We start from the raw sequence: 22,378 nt of genomic DNA on the forward strand, positions 1-22,378 counted from the left end.
CAATACCCAGCCCTCCTCCACTTCCCAGGTGAGAGAACAGTGCAGATAGATAGCAGTCTTACTTCTAAGACCCACTGCTGTTTACTCACTCTACACTGATTCAAGTGTATGTGTGTGTGTGCGTGTGTGTACATACATGTGTGTATGCATGTGCACATATATGTGTGTGTACACTCGTGTGTGTGTGTGTGTGTGTGTGTGTGTGTGTATTCTGGATCCATCATTTCACTTTGGTTATCTCCCAACCTGCTCCAGAACTTTTCCAGAATTATTTAGTTACTTCACCTTGAACTTGAGATGAGTAATTTTAAACAGTGACAGTGTCATCTCAAAGACATAAACTTATATTAAAGTTTTGGGAGTTGTCTGATATGGGATGTCACTTACTATTAGACTCAAAAAAGTCAAAAGAACTGTGTTAGCCTGTGTCAAATTTTGGTGAAGAATATATTATCCTATTTTCTCTATATTTGAAATGTTCCAAAATTTAAATCTGTTATCTATCAAAAAAGAAGTTGTAGAAAGGGCACTAGATGAGTCTGATTTATACATTTAACCAACATTTACAGCGTGTGCGCAATGGCCCGGGCCCTGGGATGGACACTGAGCATGTTAGTGGTGAAGAAGAAGCATGATTGCTACCTTCCTGCAGGTGACTTTCCAGGGTGGGAGAGCACACTGCCGCCTTCCCACTCATATATACCACTTTGGTCTCTCTCTTTTTAAATTTTTTTTTAAAATATATATTTTACTTGATTTCAGAGAGGTAGGGAGAGGAAAAGAGATATAGGAACATCAATTATAAGAGCGACTCATTGGTCAATTGCCTCCTGCATACCCCACACTGGGGATCAAGCCACAACCTGGGCATATGCCCTGCCAGGGAATCAACCATGACCTTCTCGTTCAAAGGTCAATGCTCAACCACTGAGCCTTGCTGGCTGGGCTTGTTTCTCTTTATATTCTTCAGATACACTCAGTTTCCCCAGTGTCTCACTGTCTCATCATTTCTTTATGCACCATAGATCTCCTGCCCGGTTTGTCCATATATAGTCAGCACTGACATCCCCTCTTCTGAGTGCCAGGCACTGGGCTAGTCACTGGTCCCACTCCTGCAGTGTATATGTAGTGAATATGCCTAACCTCCAGTTTAGAGCAAAGATATTAGTCTTTATTTTTTCAAAGAGCTTCAGGATCATAGGCGTGTGTTGGTTTTCTGTAAAGATGGACTGGTAGCATCTCCTCTCGGAAAACTCTGTGTGCACGTGAAATGTGACTATTTGAAGATGGTCATGCATGGAGAGATATAATTACTTAGATTCTGAGTCAGGACTGCACAGAACTCTTTCTCTGGCTCCTTCCAGTGGAGAATATGAATTTGGAGAATGTGAATATTCTGTCTGCTGGGGTCAGTGTCTTACTGGACTTCTAGTCCTTGAAGAGACTGGTTCTTGCCATCCCATAAAATGTAACTTTCTAATGGTCCCTGAAGATATACTGGGTGGGACCCAGGCATCAGTATGTTTAAAATTCCCAGTTGACTCCAATGCTCAGCCCAGTTGAGAATTATTGCTTTAGTGGCCTGATCATGACTAGGCCACAGGGGTATGTGACATCTCCAAAATTGGATATGAAAAAGTCTTCGTAATTTTCCAAAAAGGTGTATGACTTATCTCAGATTCCCAGAAATGACTGCAATGAGAAGCAAGCCTATAGAATAGTCAATGAACATATATTCATCGCCCATGGATACAGACAACAATGTGGTTAGGGCCAGAGGGAGGTAAGGGCAGGGTCTGGGTGGAGGAGAGCGCAAGAGAGGAAATGGGGGACATCTGAAAAAATTTCAACAATAAAAACAAAAATCTATAAACTACATCTCTGATGACATTGTGTACTGATAGGCTTGAAGTATCACAGTATCACCACATCTACTCATAGTCCAGAATCTTTAACATCTTTGGGCCCTTCTGGGAGGCAAAATACAGAACAACACAGACATATCCTTTGTCTGGCGTGGAGGGACTAATTATCCCTCTGCTTTGTAATGTGCAGTCCACATGGTATGTGGTAAAAAGCCAAACACCACAATGGCTGGGAACGTCGGTCCTTGGAAGCAAATAGGAGATGAGAGGAATAAGCTCTTTGTGAGAGCATCCCCAACCAGTCAGTAAAAAATGAATGATTGAATCAGAATATTACTACTTGGTGATGCAGTGACTGAATGGGTCAAGGCATTGAGCACCTATGTCTGCAGATGTCACACAAAAAGAGGACATGTGCCCTCTGATGAAACAATCCAGCAGCACCTTCTGCCGAGGGATGAATCCCAACTAGGCCTCTCTATCTGTATTCAGTTATCAGTGCTCAGGAAACAGGGAAGGCAGTGGAATGTGTTCAACTCCACCAAGACTGTGCAAGCAGCAAAATCTGGCACATTCTAAGGCCCGATCCCTGGGTTCTTCAGTAGTTAAAGCTATAAGGAAAAATAAAGGCATGGAGGGGGAACCCAGATATTATAAGATACTTAAAAGACAAGTTAAAAAATAATAACTCAGGTGGTGCATACTTATGTAATCTATACTAATAAAAGCCTAGGTGGCCCTCGCGCCCTTGCGCAACGCCATCATGTCATCACAAGATGGCCGCCCCATGTCATCACAAGATGTTGAACCCCACGTCGTCACAAGATGGCCACCCCCACGTTGTCACAAGATGGCCACTACAAGATGATTGCCACAAGATGGCTGCCCCTATGTTGTCACAAGATGGCTGCCACAAGGTGGCCACCACAAGATGGCCAGCAGGGGAGGGCAGTTGGGGGTGATTGGGCTGGCAGGGGAGGGAAGTTGGGGGCAATCAGGCCGGCAGGGGAGTGGTTAGAGGGTGATCAGGCTGGCAGGCAGAAGTGGTTAGGGGCAATCAGGCAGGCAGGCAGGCGAGTGGCTAGGAGCCAGCATTCCCGGATTGTAGGAGGGATGTCCAACTGCTAAGGGGTTCCAGATTGGAGAGGGTGCAGGCTGGGCCGAGGGACACCCTCCTAGTGCATGAATTTTATGCACCAGGCCTCTAGTAAAACTATAAAAAAGAACAAGGAAGTGATAACTCTGGTACCCAGTAGTTACTTTAGGGGGAGCAGAGAAGGTTCATATAAGACATATACATAGGAAGGGGATGCTCGGCAAAGTTCAGTTTCTTGAACTTGGTGGAAGTTACAAGGGTGTCCAACTTATAATAACTCATCAAACTATTAAAAATAATAATGTACATATGTTGAATCATTATGTTCTACACCTGCAACTAATATAATATGTGTATTATATCTCAAAAGTAATAAGGATAAATCTTGGAATATTATATATGCCAACGGGTGTTGAAAAGTGACATTTTCTCATGTAAATAACCATCATTTAGTACATGATTTCCAGTAGCTTCAGAGTATTTCCTCACAAGGATATAACATCGTTTAGTTAACAATCCCATCTTTGGGTTGAGTTTAATAAATCTTGTTTCAGACTTCGAAAGGTCGAATACTACTGAGACTCCATCAGGATCATTTTTTTTCCCCCAACAGATATTCATGAAATCTCATTTAGGTTCAGGTTACTGTGCTAGGCACTGTGTCACTCACATTGGAAATGGTGCTGTGGCATTTGAGCATCCTCACATGTTTGTGACTCGGTTGCCCTCTAGTGGCTATTGCAACTCTGGCTAGGGAGTGAGCCTAATGCAATAAAGAAACTTATTGGTATCATAAATCATAGAATTTGAGGCTGACAGATATCATGAGAATTTCTTTTGCTTAGCACTCCATGAAGAATGCATTATGAAAGAATAAATCACAAGATTCAGTCAATCTTACAACATTCAATAAAGGTCTCTAGAATAATAAATGATAATAACTTAATCCATTCATCCCCCTCAGTTCTGAAACACTTAAAGGTTAGATCTTATCCCAGATAAAAAGCAGTAAGTTTTCCATACATCTAAAGGGGAAAAAGTTATTCATGTGACATATCTATTAATCAACTAAATGAAATGCACTAATAAAAAGTTAAAACTTGATAGGGTGGTAGGGGAGCAGAGAGAAAGGAAAGACATGTAAGAAAAAAGAGACTGTGATACTGCATAAAAATCTGTGTGGATGATCCCATTTTTGTGGAATTATAATTTTAAAATTAGAAAACATATAGTTGAGCTGCATCCACTGACTTGGAAATGGTCATGATAAATAATTAAACAACAAAAGGTTGAAGAGTAATAGGAATAGTGCAATTCTACTATGGCAAAAACAAGCACACACTCTGTCTTTGTGTGTAAAGTCTTGTATGCGAAGATATGAGCAGTGGAAAACAAGGAAGGGTTCAGACTCATCTGAGGGTTTGAGAGAAAGTGAGAGAACAGGGAGTGGGAGATGATGAACTTTTTACTTTATGCATCTTTGTATTGTTTTTATTGTTAAGAGGAACATTTGTTTTAAAAATAATCTAAAATAAGAATATGCCAATGTTCCTCCTCTTTCATAAATCAAAGGAAATGATCAACTGAACCAACCTCATACTCTCTCTGTTTCTTTTTTCAATTACAGTTTACATTCAATATTGTTTTGTATTAGTTTCAGGTGTACAGCATAGTGATTAGACAAACATATACTTTACATAGTGTTTGTTCTCCCTGATAGTTCCAGTACCCACCTGGCACCGTACACAGTTATTACAATATTATTGACTATATTTCCTATGCTGTACTACCCTCCCTATTTCTTCCTCTTCTCTCCACCCTGTACTCATCCTTAAGACTGTGTCACATCTTCCCCCATAAGCTGAGAGTCTGTTACACTTTGTCCATACAGCTTCTCATCTGGCCAATGCCAGGCTTCTTATCAACATAAGCCCTGTGAAGCCTTCAGATTCTTTAAGATGTAGTCCTGGAACTGTCTTAGTATTTCACCCCAGTTTTCATTACCAATCTATTTGTGTGCGTACCACTTTCTAGTCAAATAACTACATTTAATTGGAATACTTACAGTTAATCGGGCATGGAGTCTTCAGTCAGCTTGGGCTGATCCTAGGAAGACGCTCATTTGATTACCCTCTCATCTTGGGTATGTCTACTGTGGACAGAGAGGGACAAGGGGCCCTTTCTACCGCATCCCCCAAACCTGCCCAAACCCCTGTGAGGCGTCCTGAGCCTCCCTTGCTCCACCTCGTCTCTCAGGACTCCTTGCCACCATCCCAGCGGCTCACGTTCTGCTACAGCTGCCAGCATGTGTGTTTTCCTATGAAGAGTGTGGAGTGTCTCAACGGTGGGGACTATACTTGTTATTATTTTTATATATTTAGTGCCTAGGATAGTTCCCGACACTTTCTCCCCCCTCCCTCCCTCCCTCTCTTCCTTCCTTCCTTCCTTCCTTCCTTCCTTCCTTCCTTCCTTCCTTCCTTCCTTCCTTCCGGCACTGTCCTTGGTGCTGACTTTGAGATTAATGTGTGTAGTCTCATTTCTCAAAACCATCCATGGGGAGGGGGGTGCGAATAGTAAAGAATACAGCAGAATTTGTAATATCTTATTCAATAAAGGGGGAAAAAAGAAAAAAAAAAGAATACAGCAGAGGAAAACGCAATAGTCATGCTGGAGATGCTATGGCTTTCAGCAGAAACTCAGTCTGGGAGTGGGAAGTCTTCCTGGAAGAGGTGACTGATGAGTCCTGTAGACTAAGGAGGAGTAGTTTGGTGGGGAGGATGGGAAGGGATTATTCCAGGCAGTGGGTACTCTACGTACTGGCAGCTGGAACTGCAACTGTATTTGAGGGGTGATTACAAGTATGCCAAGCAAAGAAAGGGGTAAGAGAGGAGCTAACAGGGCTCACAAAGGCATGCACTTCTTAAAATATCTGGTGTTGCCAAGGAAATACTGCTGACCAGATAGTCGTAGGCAATGAGGCTGGAAAGTCAGGGTGTCATTGGAGTGTGAAAGAGCATTGGATGCCAACCTAATGGGTTCGGATTTTATCTCATTGGAAATGATAGCTAACAGATCTCGGGCTCCTCTGCCCCTGAATCTCATAGCTTTAATATATATATTTTTTATTGATTTCAGAGAGGAAGGGAGAGGGAGAAAGAGATAGAAACATCAATGATGAGAGAATCATCAATCAGCTGCCTCCTGCACACCCCACACTGGGGATCAAGCCAGTAACCCGAGCGTGTACCCTGGCTGGGAATCACACCGTGATCTCCTGGTTCGTGGGTCGATACTCAACCACTAAGCCACACCAGCCGGGCTTGTAGCTTTATATTTAAATCCATTAATCAACAATGAAATGTAGAAAAATTATTTAATGCCCACTTTAGTCAAATTCGTTGTTTTTTTAATGGCTATGAAGATGATGAGGAACATACGACTTTAGAAGTCATAAGTAGAAGAAGAAAACAAAGTGAGTAAAAGAATCATGAAAACGAGCCACTTTCAGATAAGTTGAACCAAAGGGAAAAATGAGAAAGACTTTCTAAATCATGTGTGCTGGGCACTGTGTTAGCAGCCACACACACAGAAATGAATCTTGATTTGGCACTTTATTAACCAAATTACTTAATTTTTTATAGCAGTGTTATATGTTGCTTGTATTCTAGTCTTAGCTACTTTAAAGAGAAAGTAGACTTCAAGATTTTGTAAGTTTTAAAGAAACAGTTACATATGTGAAATTAATATACGTATGTGTCTGTTCATGTGTTTTCTTGGCAGGTCAATGTGAACCAATTACCTTGGAACTCTGCATGAATTTGCCCTACAACTATACACATTACCCAAATTACTTTGGCCACAGGACTCAGAAGGAAGCGTCCATCAGCTGGGAGTCCTCACTTTTCCCTGCACTTGTTCAAACCAACTGTTACAAATATCTCATGTTCTTTGCTTGCACCATCTTGGTACCGAAATGTGATATGAATACAAGCCAACGTATCCCCCCTTGCAGGTAACACAGTGGGGTCTCTCCTATTACCTCAAACATCCTCATTTTCCCTTGGGGAGAACTGAAGGAAGGAAGACTTAGTCTGAGTTTAGACAAAGTGCGTATCTTGCCAAGGAGCTCTGTATTTAACAAATTACATATTTAAAAGGTAAGGAAGCAGGAATTAGAAAATGAATAATTGAATAGGAATTCATTCCTGAATGAGGGAGGTATAAAGTGCCTTTCATAATAGTTTCTGTCCTTCAATCAAATAAAATCACATGTGTGTCATTTTGGTTGATTAAGAAGTGTTTTGAAAGATGTGAGTTAGCAGACCACCAGGTCTATCTGCCTCTTTCCCTGTAGCAATGCTGTGTTAAAAATGCTGCTTTTAAATATATATAACAATTTCAGAGAGGAAGGGAGAGGGAGAGATAGAAACATCAATGATGCGAGAGAATCATTACTTGGCTGCCTCTTGTACACCCCCCATTGGGGATCAAGCCTGCAACCCAGGCATGTGACTGGAATTGAACCATGACCTGGTTCATAGGTCAACAATCAACTGCTGAGCCACAACGGCCGGGTTAAAATGCTGCCTTCTTGTAGCACTCAAGGTTAGCTATGTTACACCAGGAGTGGCCTGAAAGGCACCTAATGCCAGCTTCACAGGCTGGACAGGGGATGGACATTGCTGACAATTTCCTACCTGCTTGAGTTAAATAAGGGACAGAATTTCAAGAGTGCGGCTTGGACTTAAGATATGAATGATATCTATGGGTTAAGAGCGTTGCTATGGAGTCCGCTGTCTGATCGAGTTCTGGCTCTTCTCACCCTGGTGTATAGCCTGAAACTGGTTCCTCAGCTTCTCCCAGCCTCAGTTCCTGTACCTGTATCACTGGATAGTGGTGGTGGTTTTGAGATGAAACGAAAGTGCATAAATGCAACGTGCTGCTCATCGATTGTAAGCCCAGAACATAGGGCACGATGCCCCGATGATAGGGCACGAGCACAGCTGCTTAGCACAGTGTGGTCCCTCTTCCATGCCAGGTGTTAGGGGCTGTAGTCAGAGATCGTGCATTTAGGAGTCAGCTATCTCGGAGGTGGGTGGCTGCTCTCCACAGTGCTGTTTTCCATCAAAGGGTGAATCTACAGCTGTGCTTGTCTCCATGTGAGTGGTAACTATGGAAACCATATGTTGAGATCAGAAGTCACTCAGAAGCTTAAGGAAAAGCAATAATGTCAATATGGTGGACAGATGGAAACGCAATAAATTATATACTGAATATCAAATGGATGACAAGGTAGGGGCACCTATAGAGTGGGGCAGGAAACAATAAAATTGCAGAATGACTTGAGGAACTGAACAATTCATACCAATAGAGTAAAACTTACTGTTGGTTTGTGCAAACATAATTCTGAAAATTTCTGTTAAATGCTTCTTGAAGTGCCACTAATAAAATACCTACCAATTTTATTCTACAGATTTCTAAATCTTATTTCCCTTTCGCTGGGCAAGGTCAATGATAGTGAATAATTGCTTTTAATAGTACTTAACAAATTCTTGTGTTTGGCTTTCTTTTCATATGTATGTAAAAATTTCCCTAGTGCAGTATTCTCTGGGACAAATTTACATTCACATGTAATTTATAATTTCAGGCTTAAATTTCATATCAAAATGCCTAAGATGAGGCTGATCCTGAAACATTTTGCTGAACTTCTTTTAGATACTTTAGTCCTGTTTCTTGGGTTTACACATACACATACATCTTTCATTTTCAGTGAATTTTACATTTTGATATTTATTTAGATGATAAAATTTTTATATTATAACAAGAATAATATCCTAAAATTCATGATGCAATACATAGTTGCTTTTGTCAAGCCTGTTTATTTTATAATTAGTTTTTAATTATGAATCAGAAAAATCTAACATTCTCAAAGCCCTTACTTTGTGCTAAATACCTTAAGGTACTTCTGCCATCTCAGCCTCAATATCACCTTCTGAGGGAGACCCCTGCCATCAGGTCTGCGGTTTGGCTCAGCACCACACAGATAGGGATGAGGACAGCGCCCTCTGCAGTTGCCGTACTGTGTGTTGTACTATTTCCATTTTATAGAAAAAAAAAGGAAATGATAGAGTCAAGCACTACACAGTCTTTCATATAAATTAGGTATTATGTGAATAATTTAAAGTATCACCAGCAACTAATTTATGTACACTTTTTATAAATCTGCAACAAACTGTTCAATCCAACAGGCAGTTATCGAACACTAATTGAACTTCCTGTTTTTGCAAAACGAATTGGGAATGCCATGGCTTTGTCTCTGACCCTCCCGCCCCCACCACCACTTTCCTCCGATAAACCAGCATGGAGTTTATACTATGTCTTGTCCAGACTTAAATCTAGACAGAGCTTTATCTGCAACTTCCTGATTCAATTGCTAACCATTCCTACCTTGTTGAAATTAACTTATAGTTTAAAATTTGAGACTTTTGACAAGTAAGAATGTATTTAAAAGGAAATAAGAAATTTACTCAAAAGCTTACTTTAGTTGTGTCTATTTTTAAAAAAATAACTAATTTCTTGGTGATATATTGAAGCAAAACCATGTCCCACCCCCATCCTTCAATAGGAAGTAAAGGCATCTTTCATGAGACATGTTGATACCTCAGGTTAATAATATTCTGGGTACAAATGAGAACACAAATGAAAGCACCTAGCACAATGCTTAGTATGTATTTTCTTTCAAAAGAAAAAACACACAAAAACCCAACAAACTTTATTTTAACCAACTTGAACTCAATATAGAGGGTTTGGGAGAGGTACCAGCTTTTCGACAATATTGGTCTACGTGGAAGGAAGGAGGGGATGAATGCCGTAGGTAATCCAGGTGGGCCCATGAAATGGCTCACACAGCTGGTCCCCAGAGGGAGAGAACTCTGAGGCTGAGGGTGTTGTATAGATGCCATGACCGTTGGTGGGAGACTATCCACACCGATACTGGGGACTTCCCAGCTCGGAACAAAAATGTTAGAGTATGTGTCTGTCTTAAAAAAAAAAAAAAGGAGGGAAAATGAGAAGGGACTCTGTGTCCTGAATGATTAGGGTACAGACTCGCAACTAGGAGACAAACCGGTCCTGGAGAGCTAGCGCACAGTCTAGTGAACATAGACAGCAATATTGCGCTGTAGTCAAACTCACAGAGTCTAGATCTTAAGTAGCCCAACCCCAAAAAGAATTGATAATTGTGTGATAGGGGTGCCAACTATAGTTGCAACAGTGATTTTATTACAATACATAAACCTATCAAATCAACATGTTTTTTTTGTTAAATCACACAATGTTACATTAAATAAAACACATACAATATTTCTATTTCTGCAGTGAAGTTTCTTTTGGTGAAAGTATGCTGCTGGGATGGACTCCTTTTGTAGAGCTATTATTTGTTTTGGTTTCCCAAATACCTATTATGAGCAAGTGCTTCCATATACAGGGGTAGGCAAAAGTAAGTTCACCGTTGTGCAAATGAAAAATAATACAATGATTAATAAATAACAGCACAAGAATAAACTCTGTTTCACATACAACTGTAAACCTACCTTTGTCCACCCCTATATATTGATACACATGCACACCAAATACATACACCACACACAGAGACACACCCACAGAGTATTAAAACCCAACACAGATTCCCAACATACATCTCAGGTGTAGTTATTCCTGCTTCTACTGTTTTGTCTTCCTTGCTCTTTCAGAGCTCTGTGTGAACACTCCAAAGAACGCTGCGAGTCTGTTCTTGGGATCGTGGGCCTACAGTGGCCTGAAGACACAGATTGCAACCAGTTTCCCCAGGAAAATTCGGACAATCAAACCTGCCTAATGCCTGACGAAGACGTGGAAGGTTAATTTATAAATTAATTTCTGTGGGGTAACTAATATGGATGAACATATTAGTTCCTTTTTTGAAGTCTTTCTGTTGCCATTTATATATATATTTAGTTGCCACTCAGGCTTCATAGGGCAGTGAATTGCTTTGAAAATTGATTACTTTGAAGAATTTGGCACTCATTTGTTAGACATGGTCTTTATTTTAAAAATGAATTGCAGAGATGAATTTAATAATACAAGTATTTATTTTAACCACACTTAACTCACAGAGCCCATTACATATGGATGCTGCTCTTATTCTAGGGTTTCTGAAGGTGATAGTTAGGACTTGGTTCCTTCAACTGCAAAGCATTTGGAGATCTTGGCAATATGGGAGCTTCAGGGGGAGAAACGGAATGGGGGACCAGTCCCAGGTGGAAAGACTAGAGTGGGAAACAGCCGTGACATGTAGGGCAGCTGGGTAGGTAGAAGCATGGACTCCACAGGGCATTTTAGGCTCCGGCAGCGTTAGGATGTCCATTCAGGAAGAGCGTTAATTTCTGGAAAGTGTAAACACTGATCTGGAGAAGTGATGACAGGGATGCAGGAGGAAGATGCTGATAAGCAGACAGAAGACGGCTATTTCAACTTCGCAGAGGACCTGCCTTATCTTCAGTAATCGCTCCTTGCCCACATTCCACACAGTAAGTAGACAAATGAGCTGATGGTCCTGGGTTTCTGTTTACTGACAGTAATGTGCCCCATTGTTTTTCAACAGAATGCTCACCTAGTCACTTCAAGTGTGACTCAGGACGGTGTGTGCTGGCCTCCAGAAGATGCGATGGCGAGCCCGACTGTGACGATGACAGCGATGAGGCAAACTGTGGTATGTGTGTGAGGCGGCACTTTTCTTGACTACACTAACAACTGGTTGGGATAAGGGACTGTGTTCAAGAAATATCAACTGTTCATGGATAGTTCTAAGTAGTGATTAGGATTGAATGTTAATATATTTTCTGCTTAAATCATCAAATGGTAAGGCGTGATTTGATGTGTTTTTCCTGTTAACTCGATTGATTTTCCCTAAATTACACTTCTATTTATAACCTTGATGAAAAATGGGTGTCCCAAAAATGTATACACATACTTTGAGTAATTATAATGGCAGGGGCTATTGAAATACATTTCATTTTCAAAACTGAGCCATCAGCTTTTAAAGTGTGTCTATGTTATTTTGGGACACTCTGTACATGCAAACCCTTAGTAGAAGGAGAAGCACGTCACTAAAGTAAGGAATTAGTTTTGTTATTAGAGATTATAAAGCAGTTGTCATCGGTCTTTGCATATGATTCCCATGCTGTTAGGTATCTAGATACAAAGAGACAGAGTTCAGGCTCCAATGTTCCAATTTAATTGGGATTTGTTTTCATGCCCTCTCCAATTTTGCATCTATTGGCAAAGGGTAAAACTCCTTCTGGCGTTTCTGCCAGCGAACTGCAAAATCACTCAGGGAAAGGCCAGAAATGCCAATAGTAATTTAAGTGGCACTAATTCCCATTTTATTTCTCTGCAAACCTTTGTACTTGTAACCTCAGAATGTGTCAGGGAATAGAAAACAGACAATGCTTTTTACTAAACAATATTCTAGAGTAAGGCAAAACAACCGAAAAGCTATCCAAAGATTAAGTTGGTTATGATGATTTAGCTTATTCTGCTTTTAAAAATTGACACTTTTTTTTTTTATCATCAAAGCACATAAGGAAATACATCTTTTGAAATCATTTTATTCTTTTGGCCTTTTCAGTATAAATACTACCTTGCTCCCCAAAATGAATTTTCCATAGTAAACAGTGCCCTTTTGGTCTAGACAAAATGTCACAATCAATCAATTGAAATCCTATCAGCTGCTATAAATATGGACAAGCCCATCTTCTAGAAAATTAGAACTGTCAGAATAATGGTAGGTACAATGACTGGGATAATTTTGTTAGGGAGGAACATACAGTGTTTTGAGAAGCTACTGTTGTTTGCTTGCTTGTGGTCTTTATGTAGAGAAATAAATCAAAACCCATTGAATATTTCTTATCTGAGTGATTTATTGAGAATCTATTGAATTGTTTGGTAACTATGACTTTAATGGGTGATGGTATTCTGAGATGCATTTTTACACGGATTATCTTAGATGATTCAAAGCAGTTACATGGTACCTACTGAGGTAGATAGACCTAAATTTACGGTAAGGTACTAAACATTTGAGAAATTTAAAAGTTTAGTTTAAAAGAAGAATCTTACCAGGACTAAAAGATCTGAGTTCTAGAATATACTCTGCAAAAAAAGAAATCCGAAGCACTATAGGTTTTGAATCATTCTAAAATATCAGGTTTCTCATTAAGTCATGAGTTTTCATGAACACTTTAGTCACATAATCAAAGTGATACAAGAAGTTTTCTCATCCCTATCAAACACTCAAAATATTGATGCACTACTGAGAGATCTCGTTAAGGAAACGAGAGTGGGAAGGGAATTAATACATTTGGAGTTACATTAATTGCTCCAACAGTATTAAGTCACAAGAACACCCACTCCCTTTTCCAAAGTGACTGATAATAGAAAATTTACATACGTTCCCCTTTGGGATGTGCGCACACATTGGAATGGGCAGGTCTGATGCTCTGGGAGGACAGGGATACTCAAAATCAAATAAGGAAACTGCGTGGAGGAAGGCTCACTATTGGGAAATCACCCAGTTCCCATTTGTCTACCTGCTCAGTTTGTCTCTCTGCTCCTTGGCCTGCATGGGCATACCATCTGGCAATGCAGCCGCCAGCTCTGGCAAAGCTGATTTCACCCCAAACTTCAGGTCTTTCTGCTTATTCTGTCCATTGTGGAGTGGTAGGCACTTAAATGGTTGGACTTCACTGACTATTGTGACAATTAACTATTCACTCTCTCACATCTGCACTTCCCCCAGGAGTTCCAACTGTATTATTGGGTTTCCCCTCAAAACAAGACTTATTTAATTATAAGATAATAGATCTTTTGGAAATCTACTTTGAGTCATTTTGGCACATCAGCAGGGAAATATGGTGGGCAAAGCATACCATTAATAAATACACTTTAAAATATATGCATTAGAACAGTGATGGCGAACCTTTTGAGCTCGGCGTGTCAGCATTTTGAAAAACCCTAATTTAACTCTAGTGCCGTGTCACATATAGAAATTTTTTGATATCTGCAACCATAGTAAAACAAAGACTTATATTTTTGATATTTATTTTATATATTTAAATGCCATTTAACGAAGAAAAATCAACCAAAAAAATGAGTTCATGTGTCACCTCTGACACGTGTGTCAGAGGTTCGCCATCACTGCATTAGAATTTAGCAATGAATAATGTTCTGAAGTCTCCTGCTCACATGGTAAATTTTTGTTGTTGAAGTCATTTTCACTGTATAATTGTTAATGTAAACAATATTTGAAAATCTGTCCGTATTAGGAATATTTTCACCAAGTGTTTGGAAGAATTTTGCAAATCTGAACACATCATTCCAGAATTATGGGATGGAGCCTAATATTAGGAGTGATTGTTAAGTCAGCATTATTGATACAGAAGACTTTACTGTCTTAAAGGTTGACAGTTTGTCATTAATTGAAATATACTTTATAGATGGAGCTGCCTGTGAAACTAGCAACTTCATGAAACAAGCTGATTTCCAATCTAATATTTTCCAAGCATTAATACCTAAGCAATGAAGGAAAAGGCAAAGATCTGGGCAAAGAAATGAATAAGAATCACGTAAAAGAGAGGAGAGCTGAAGAAAATAACAATGGAATTATATTTCTGAGTTTTGCCTTCATGTTATAGATTTGAGTTTGGGACTGAGATTAGCTTTTGCTAAACCTGTGCCCACAATTTAGGTGAGTTACAAGCAGGAGTGAGGTGGTATCTGGGCTGTGATGTGAGCAGCAAGGCTTCTCAATGCGGCGGTCATGGGAATAGAGCTAAAACAGTTCCTTTATTTCTACTGTGGAAATAAAACCCGTTATTACATGAACACAGCACCACAATTCCTAATTGATCACGATTCCACATACACCATAGGGAGAAAGATTGACAGCAATACAAATGCCTGAATGATGATGTGCCTTTCCGTTTCTCTCCAAATAACTTAAAAATCATTCCATTATCTATCTTTGGTTTCCTCTTGGGCTCAAATAAAATAAAATCTATAAATATAACCTGAATATTTTCTCCTAGTCAAAACCCCCTTAGGCTGTGTTTAAAGAGCCTTTGATTCACATTTGTGGGGTTTACTGCTTGATTTTAAGAGTTTTCCAAAAGATTCTTTTCTACCCAGTTGGTCACTTTAGCATCACACTGTAGCTTTGATGAGTGAGCGTTGTCATTATCTCTGTGCCAAGTGGTTGTTATTTTTACACCAATGATGATTTGGTTTCATAACCTACAGCTGCATTAAACACTCCATCCCATGATACCTATTTTTAATTTTTTTATTGATTTCAGAGAGGAAGGGAGAGGGAGGGAGAGATCGAGACATCAGTGATGAGAGAGAATCATGGATCAGCTGCCTCCTGCATGTCCCCTACTGGGATTCGAGCCCACAACCTGGGCATGTGCCCCAACTGGGAATCGAACCGTGACCTCCTGGTTCGTAGGTTGATGCTCAACCACTGAGCCGGCGGGGCCTGTTTTAAATTTTTAATGGAGTCCTGACCTTTTCCTTTTAAAGTATACATTTAAAATATCATTGTACCAAAAATGTCACTTTAAAGGGAGGGTGGTTTCTTCACAAAATAACAGGACTGTCTTCCATGTGATGAATGTCTTGACCTTTTCATTCCACTTCATGTATGCTTTACTATAACTCCACGAAGGAGGTGTAAGGCCACACAAACTTTTATTGCAAAACAGAAGATACAGAAGAGGAAATTAATCTTATCAAGTACACAGTTAATCTTTTGTGTCAGGCACTTTTATTACTATTTTAAAGATATGAAACTGAGGTTCAGAGAAGTTAAGAAACTCATCCAAGAACACACAGCAAGTGAGATTGGGGCTAGGATTCAAGTCCAGGTGTCCAACTCTGAAGCTGTGCTTCCCACAACTAAAGATCTGAACCTGGATCCCAACTGGATCTTTCTTGAAAAAGCTGGATTTGGAGAGATTTATTTATTTTCTCTAAATTTCACTTGTAAAATGGTGATGGTAATACTGATGTTGTGATGTTCAGATCTAGAATTTATAGTGGGTAGTGAATGTCTCTTATTGTCATTACTTTTTGTGAGATGCAGGCCTTATGTCTCAGAAGATCTACTTTTGTGGTCTTTCATTAGCTCATTCCAAAAGTCCACGTTCTTCTTCCTACTTGAAGGAAGGGAACCTTGTGAATAGTCAGAAAGACTCCTGCTTTATCTCCCTTCCTCCCCACACAGTGGGGCTGTGATGAGAGAAGCAGCCCTTAGAACGGGCGGCACTGTGGGATGCTGACACCTCTGTCTGACTTCCCCCGCTCTGCGGTGGAAGCGGCACACTGTGCCATTTGGCAGGGGCTGGGCCCTGAAGGGCAGACTTCCGGCTCCTTCGCAGATCTCCTGGGACCCCAGGGGCTGCCATTGTCAGAACATTCCAGATGATGCCTGTATCCTCCGCTAGCTGAAAATCCAAATCATGTCCCTGTGAGTTCCCAGAGCAGATGTCCCCGGGCCTAAGACCATTCCAACTGTGCAGCTGGTAAAAGACTCTCCTCTCATTATTGATTTCCTGACTTTTTGAAGGCTGAAACACTTCAAACCTAATTTTACCTCATAGTAAAAATACCTCTTTTGGTACCTTTTCTTGATAAGAATTTGGAAAAGCATATTTTTTTCTTATAATGGATTTCAAGAATCATGAGTCAATGATCTATGAAATTTCCCCGAATTATTTGTGCCAAGTCAGATGAGAAATTGCATTTTTTTAAAAAAACTCATTTTATCAGTACTGTTCATCTCACTCACCTTAAATTAAATAGTCTTTCCTGGAAATGAGAGAGACTTTTTGTTCCATTGTAGATGAAGTTCCATCTAAAATACACATGTAAGAGATCTCACTTATATGTGGAATCCAATGAACAAAATAAATTGATGAACAAAATAGACCCAGAGACATTGGAGCATGGAACAGACTGATGTATTTCAGAGGGAAGAGGTAGGGTGGGGCTGAAAGAGCTTAACTGAAGAACTTATATGTATATATGCACAACCCATGGACACAGGCAATAGTGCAATGAAGGCCTGAGGGGGCGGGTGGCAGGTGCTGGGTGGAGGGGGTCAATGTGGGGGGGTGAGAGGGGACATCTGTAATACTTTCAATGATAAAGATAAATTTTAAAATAAAATAAAATATACATATGTTGAGGGTCTGCCAAGGGCTAGCTACTGTTCTAGACAGGGGTGAAAGGTACCCAAACATGAACGCCCTGTGGCCTCTTCCTTCATGCACCTTCCAGCCTGAGGAGGGCCAGGGGTCCAACTGGAGTGACAAGAACATATTAGAGCCCAGGCCGTGTGGCTCAGTGGTTGAGCATCGACCTGTGAACTGGGAGGTCGAGGTTCAATTCTAGGTCAGGGCACATGCCTGGGTTGCCGGCTCCAGCCCCGGTGGGGGGCGTGCAGGAGGCAGCTGATCAATGCTTCTCTCTCATCATTGGTGTTTCTATCTTTCTCTCCCTCTCCCTTCCTCTCTGAAATCAATGAAAGTATTTTTTTTTAAAAAGAACACATTAGACTCTTGGCATGTTTTAACAGACATAGGACACACACTGTGCTTGATTCAAACATCATTAAGTTCATGGCAAGTGCTTCTGTTTCAGAGGCAAATTACAGTTCAAGCTTATAGTCATGATCTGGTGCAAATGTGCTCATTTCCATTTTAACTGATAAAGTTTGTAACCTTAGGTCTCTGGCTACATTACTAAAGTAAGTGATGGCTTTCATACTGGCTCTGAAACTTGTTTTGTCGGTATTTAGCATAGGAGGGGCCTCTTTTGCCACACACAGAGATGGCTTGTACATTTGTGGACTGAAATTACATTTTTAGATAATATGCATGTAGATTACTAGGTTTTTGCATCTTTGCTTAAAAGCATAACTCGCCATTTTATAGAGGAGTCTTATGTGTTGGGAAGCTGACTTAGAAAGCAAAAGGAATAAAGATGAATGTCAATGTATAATTGCTTTTTCTCCCCTCCCCACCCCCGCCATTTTCTAATTTTCTATCCTTCACATTTGATCTTCTCTTAGCAGAGCTGTACTACTTATATTGCAGTATGGAGAGTATCAAGTATTTCTACTTTCAAGATCATGTGTTTATGGTATATAGGAGTAAACATTCTTTGAGAAAAAAGAAATCAGGCCTTTCTGTTGTAATTTTTCTACGTAGCTTGATCACATTCATCTTTATTTTCACCTCCACATCTATTGCAAATGACCTTTTCTTCTGTCTCCAGGCTGTATAGAGAGAGGTCTGTGGGAATGTCCATCCAACAAACAGTGTTTGAAGAGCACAGTCATCTGTGATGGGTTCCCGGACTGCCCCGATAATATGGACGAAATAAACTGCTGTGAGTCTTACAGGAACTTGTCAACACACAAAATTACCTCTCATTGTGAATAGAAGCTAGAAATTTGGAAATATGTGTCAAAAGCTTTTAGTATGTTCAGACTTTTTTTTTTTACCAAAACTGCACTTGTAAGAATATATGCCAAGAGGACAGTCAAACATGTATAAATTTATGCACAATGGTATTATACTAACACTAGAGGCCTGGTGCACGAATTGGTGCACAGGTGGGGTCCGGCTGGCCTGCCCCATCAGGGCTGGCCAGGGGGAGGGGCCACGAGAGGTTGACTGGCCAGGAAGAGGGCCGGTTGGCCAGCCACAGTGTGCGTCATAGCGACTGGTTGTTCCAGTTACTTGGCTTTTATATATATATATATTATTTATAACATATAAAAATTAAAATACTACAAATGTAAAAAAGATGGGGACATAAAAGGAAATAATATGCAAAAATTAAAAACTAAGTATAGGACTAATTTCTTCTGGGTTCATTACATATCATTAGGCGAATAAAACAAAATATAAAGTATTATGTGTACTATTGTCCTGAGTTTTGAAAGTACATAGATCCACATATAGAAAAAGATTAGAAGGTAATAAGTTCACAATTATAACCCCCTGGGTGGTGGGATTATTACGTTTTTGTGGTTTTTTAATTTTTGTATTTTCTACCTTTTCTAAATGAATGGCCACATTTTTCAGAATCAGAAAAAAATTTATGTCTCTTAAGATGTCTTACCTACTAGTTATAGAAAGCCCAGCTCAAGTTAACTTAAACAATAAAGATACTTATTATCTTTATTATAGTCTATATTATATGTATCATATTATCATAGAAAAAGTCAAGTGTAAGAGGGATTCTTGAGGCTGGATGTGGGAGTTCAGCACTTCCATGATTCTCTTAGTTGGGCTTGACCTTGGGCTGACTCCCACCAGGTCCAGAGCACTGGGGGCACTGTGCCTCCTTGATCATATCCAGTGGGAAGAAATGAGAAGCCTGCCCTCATCTCTCCAACATCAATTAGGGATTCACTCAGATTAGCCAAACTTGAGCAGAGTCCTGCTAAGTGAGGAGCCTTTGTGTGGATCAGCAATGACCCCACCTGAACAGCTGAAATGCAACTTCTCAGGGAGAACCGATTAGGAAAAGAGGCTGGGTCCTCCAGGCCACCTCTGATCCAAGGTAGGACACATGGCCTGGCCAGCAGAGTCCGGGCAGGAACTATCTTGCAGAGTACAACCCACAAAACCACAGGCCAAGACCCCGATCTTGGCTCACATGTTCACTCTTGGACGAGTAATTATATTCAGAAAAAAATAATTGTGATCAGAAAAATGCCGTGTCCTGCTTAAGCTGATCGGGAACTTCCTCTGGAGTGTGCATGTGGGGAGGCGGGGAGCGGTGAACAAAATCATTCCTTAAAAAAGGAGAAAGAAAGGAGGTGGATGCTAGGTAGGCAACCAAGGAGTTTCACTGTGACTTTTTTAAAACCCAGGAGAGAATCAGGTGTGACTCAGAGAGTCATTTACTAGTAGAGATTTTGAAAACGTAGAAAGTATCCACATATGTGGACGGAGCTGGTTTTCATGCTGTGGTGACTTCAGTCCACTCACCCCCTGTGCTCTGCTTGTGACACAGCAGATTTTAACCCTGTTCTTTAATTTTTGATATTTCTGCTGCTTGGTACTACTCTTTCAATCCTATTGTTAGAGCACTAGTCCCTTGGAGGAAGGAGTTCTGTTGAAATGCGTGCTGTTTGTATGGATTGACATCTATGAAATGAGATTTTACCGATTCCCTTAGTCTGTTTGCCACCTGTTTGGAGGCCTCAGTAAACTCGTCTTCTTGGCTTGTTCCCGCTGGCAAATGGCTATGTGCATGTTAGTGGTAATCACATTTACTTGTAAAATGTTTCCGTCTTCTTGTTTCTTGTCCCCTGTACCAGCATTTTGCCACGAGGATGAACTGAAGTGTGCAAACCACGAGTGTGTGTCCCGTGACCGGTGGTGTGACGGTAGAGCCGACTGCTTGGACAGTTCAGACGAATGGGACTGTGGTGAGCTGCTTGCTTCTGCCATCTGCTGTACACTCGGCTAAATGAATCCTACATGACTTCACAGATTGTACTAACCAAGCTCATCTATTTTGCTTTACTACTGTGAAAGCTGACAGTGGTGATTCATATCCGTTATTTCCAAGTCACAGAAAATGTCCCTGCTCTATTTTGTTACTGCTCTGTTTGAAATGCCTACAGTATGTGTAAAAGCACTTGAGTTCAAATTGTTATAGATTATAATTTCTAAATTTGTCACTCAGCTTCAGCAATGATCAACACTCTGTTATTCTTGTGTTATTGACACCTCCTGGAATGGGATATGAAAGTGGCCCTCCCAGCTTCTCTAGACGCTTGCTCCACATCCAAATGGGACTTGTCACTATTACTTCTCCATGTGGAAGAACCTAAATGCATCTCCCATCAATACCTCCAGTATTTCAGTTTGTAATCTTAAATTTGCTTGATTCCATCATCCCACACTCATCACTCTTTCTGTTCACTTAACTCTTACTTCATCTGGCCTCATCTGGCCAAATCGCAGTTATCATGTGTGTTGTGATTTAATGCTCACAAATGATCTGAAGTTTGTTAAGTACAGAGGATGTTCTTTTATAGAATAGGAATTAGTGCATATGCCAGATTAACATCACCATCACACGCTTGCATGCTCACCACCGCACACTTGCATGCTCACCATCGCACACTTGCATGCTCACCATCACACACTTGCATGCTCACCATCACACACTTGCATTCTCATGTGCTTTCTTGAAAGGAAATGATATCAGTGAAGGTACAACTAGCTTCTTATAATTATGCAAATTATTGGGAAAACGAATGGGAATGGGCCCTGCCTCTGGCCATCTTCTAAAAAAAAACCCAAGTTAAGAGCTCTCTGTCTCTTTCACTGGAACCTGCAGTATTTTGAGGGCAGAGAACGTTTCTAATCCATTTTCTCAGTCTTCCACCACACTGAGGCAGTGATTGTCACAGGGCAGGCATTCACCAAAAGGTTCCTAACTAAAATGAATAAAAATGAGTGTATGCAAGTGAAGAGAGGCACGTAAAGTTACCCTTTGGATTCTCGAGAGGAAATGTTTTTAATTAGGGTTTTCTCTTTTGTTCTCAGTGACCCTCTCTCAAAAGGAGAACTCATCATTCCTGACTGCTCACAGGTCTGCCACAGAACACCACGTGTGTGCAGATGGCTGGCAGGAGACCTTGAGTCAGCTGGCCTGCAAGCAGATGGGTTTAGGGTAAGGTCAGTAGTGTGTAGCACTGATGAATTTCTCAGAGGGCTTCACGGAACTTGGCTGTAATATCTTCCTTATGAATGCGGAGCGGCGGAGTGCTCTCAAACAGAGCCCTCCCTGGCGCGGGAAATGAATCAGGTGACAGCACCGCATTTAATGACAGGCACCTGCTCTGAAGAGTCTGGGTGCAGAACCGACTTTGATGAAGCCTCTAAAAATAAATGAATTAATTGTATTTTAAGTACATCTGAAGTGAAATGCTTTCCTTATTTATAAAAGCATTAAGATGGTTTCCTACGAGGAACTGGCTGGAAAATCGTGCGATACAGCCTAAGAGAGTATTGAACATTCCTTTTTAAGCAGCACACGTCTGTTTCATAAGTTGAGAAATAAACTTGAAGTTGCTGGTATTTCGGTTTACCCCAAGTAATGTAGGAAAGCTAGATCAGGGAACGTTTCACCATTTTGCTTCCTAGTAGAATGAGAAGACACTCACTCTGCCTTTGATATAAACACACTCAAAGAGATACTTCAAAAGTTGCATACTTGCTATCATGTGGGGTTTTTTCTTTCAGTTCTATCAGGGATGGAAAGCAATAATTGAAGGGTGCTAGAATATATA

At 40.5% G+C, this 22,378-nt stretch overlaps 1 protein-coding gene across 2 annotated transcripts in view; it reads left to right on the forward strand.

Moving 5' to 3' along the window:
* Window positions 1–22,378, forward strand: part of CORIN (corin, serine peptidase) — a 207,763-nt gene that overhangs the window by 154,200 nt on the left and 31,185 nt on the right. For both annotated transcript variants that reach the window (XM_070397080.1, XM_070397085.1), the window contains 6 exons: window positions 6,742–6,973; window positions 10,713–10,858; window positions 11,603–11,710; window positions 18,334–18,447; window positions 20,393–20,503; window positions 21,633–21,759. In XM_070397080.1, coding sequence (XP_070253181.1) covers window positions 6,742–6,973; window positions 10,713–10,858; window positions 11,603–11,710; window positions 18,334–18,447; window positions 20,393–20,503; window positions 21,633–21,759 — 838 coding nt within the window. The remainder of the gene's footprint in view (window positions 1–6,741; window positions 6,974–10,712; window positions 10,859–11,602; window positions 11,711–18,333; window positions 18,448–20,392; window positions 20,504–21,632; window positions 21,760–22,378) is intronic.

The sequence above is a fragment of the Myotis yumanensis genome, unplaced genomic scaffold (genome assembly GCF_028538775.1).
Source record: "Myotis yumanensis isolate MYYU_CA2020_CCGP unplaced genomic scaffold, mMyoYum1.0.hap1 SCAF_1, whole genome shotgun sequence".
NCBI lineage: Eukaryota > Metazoa > Chordata > Mammalia > Chiroptera > Vespertilionidae > Myotis > Myotis yumanensis.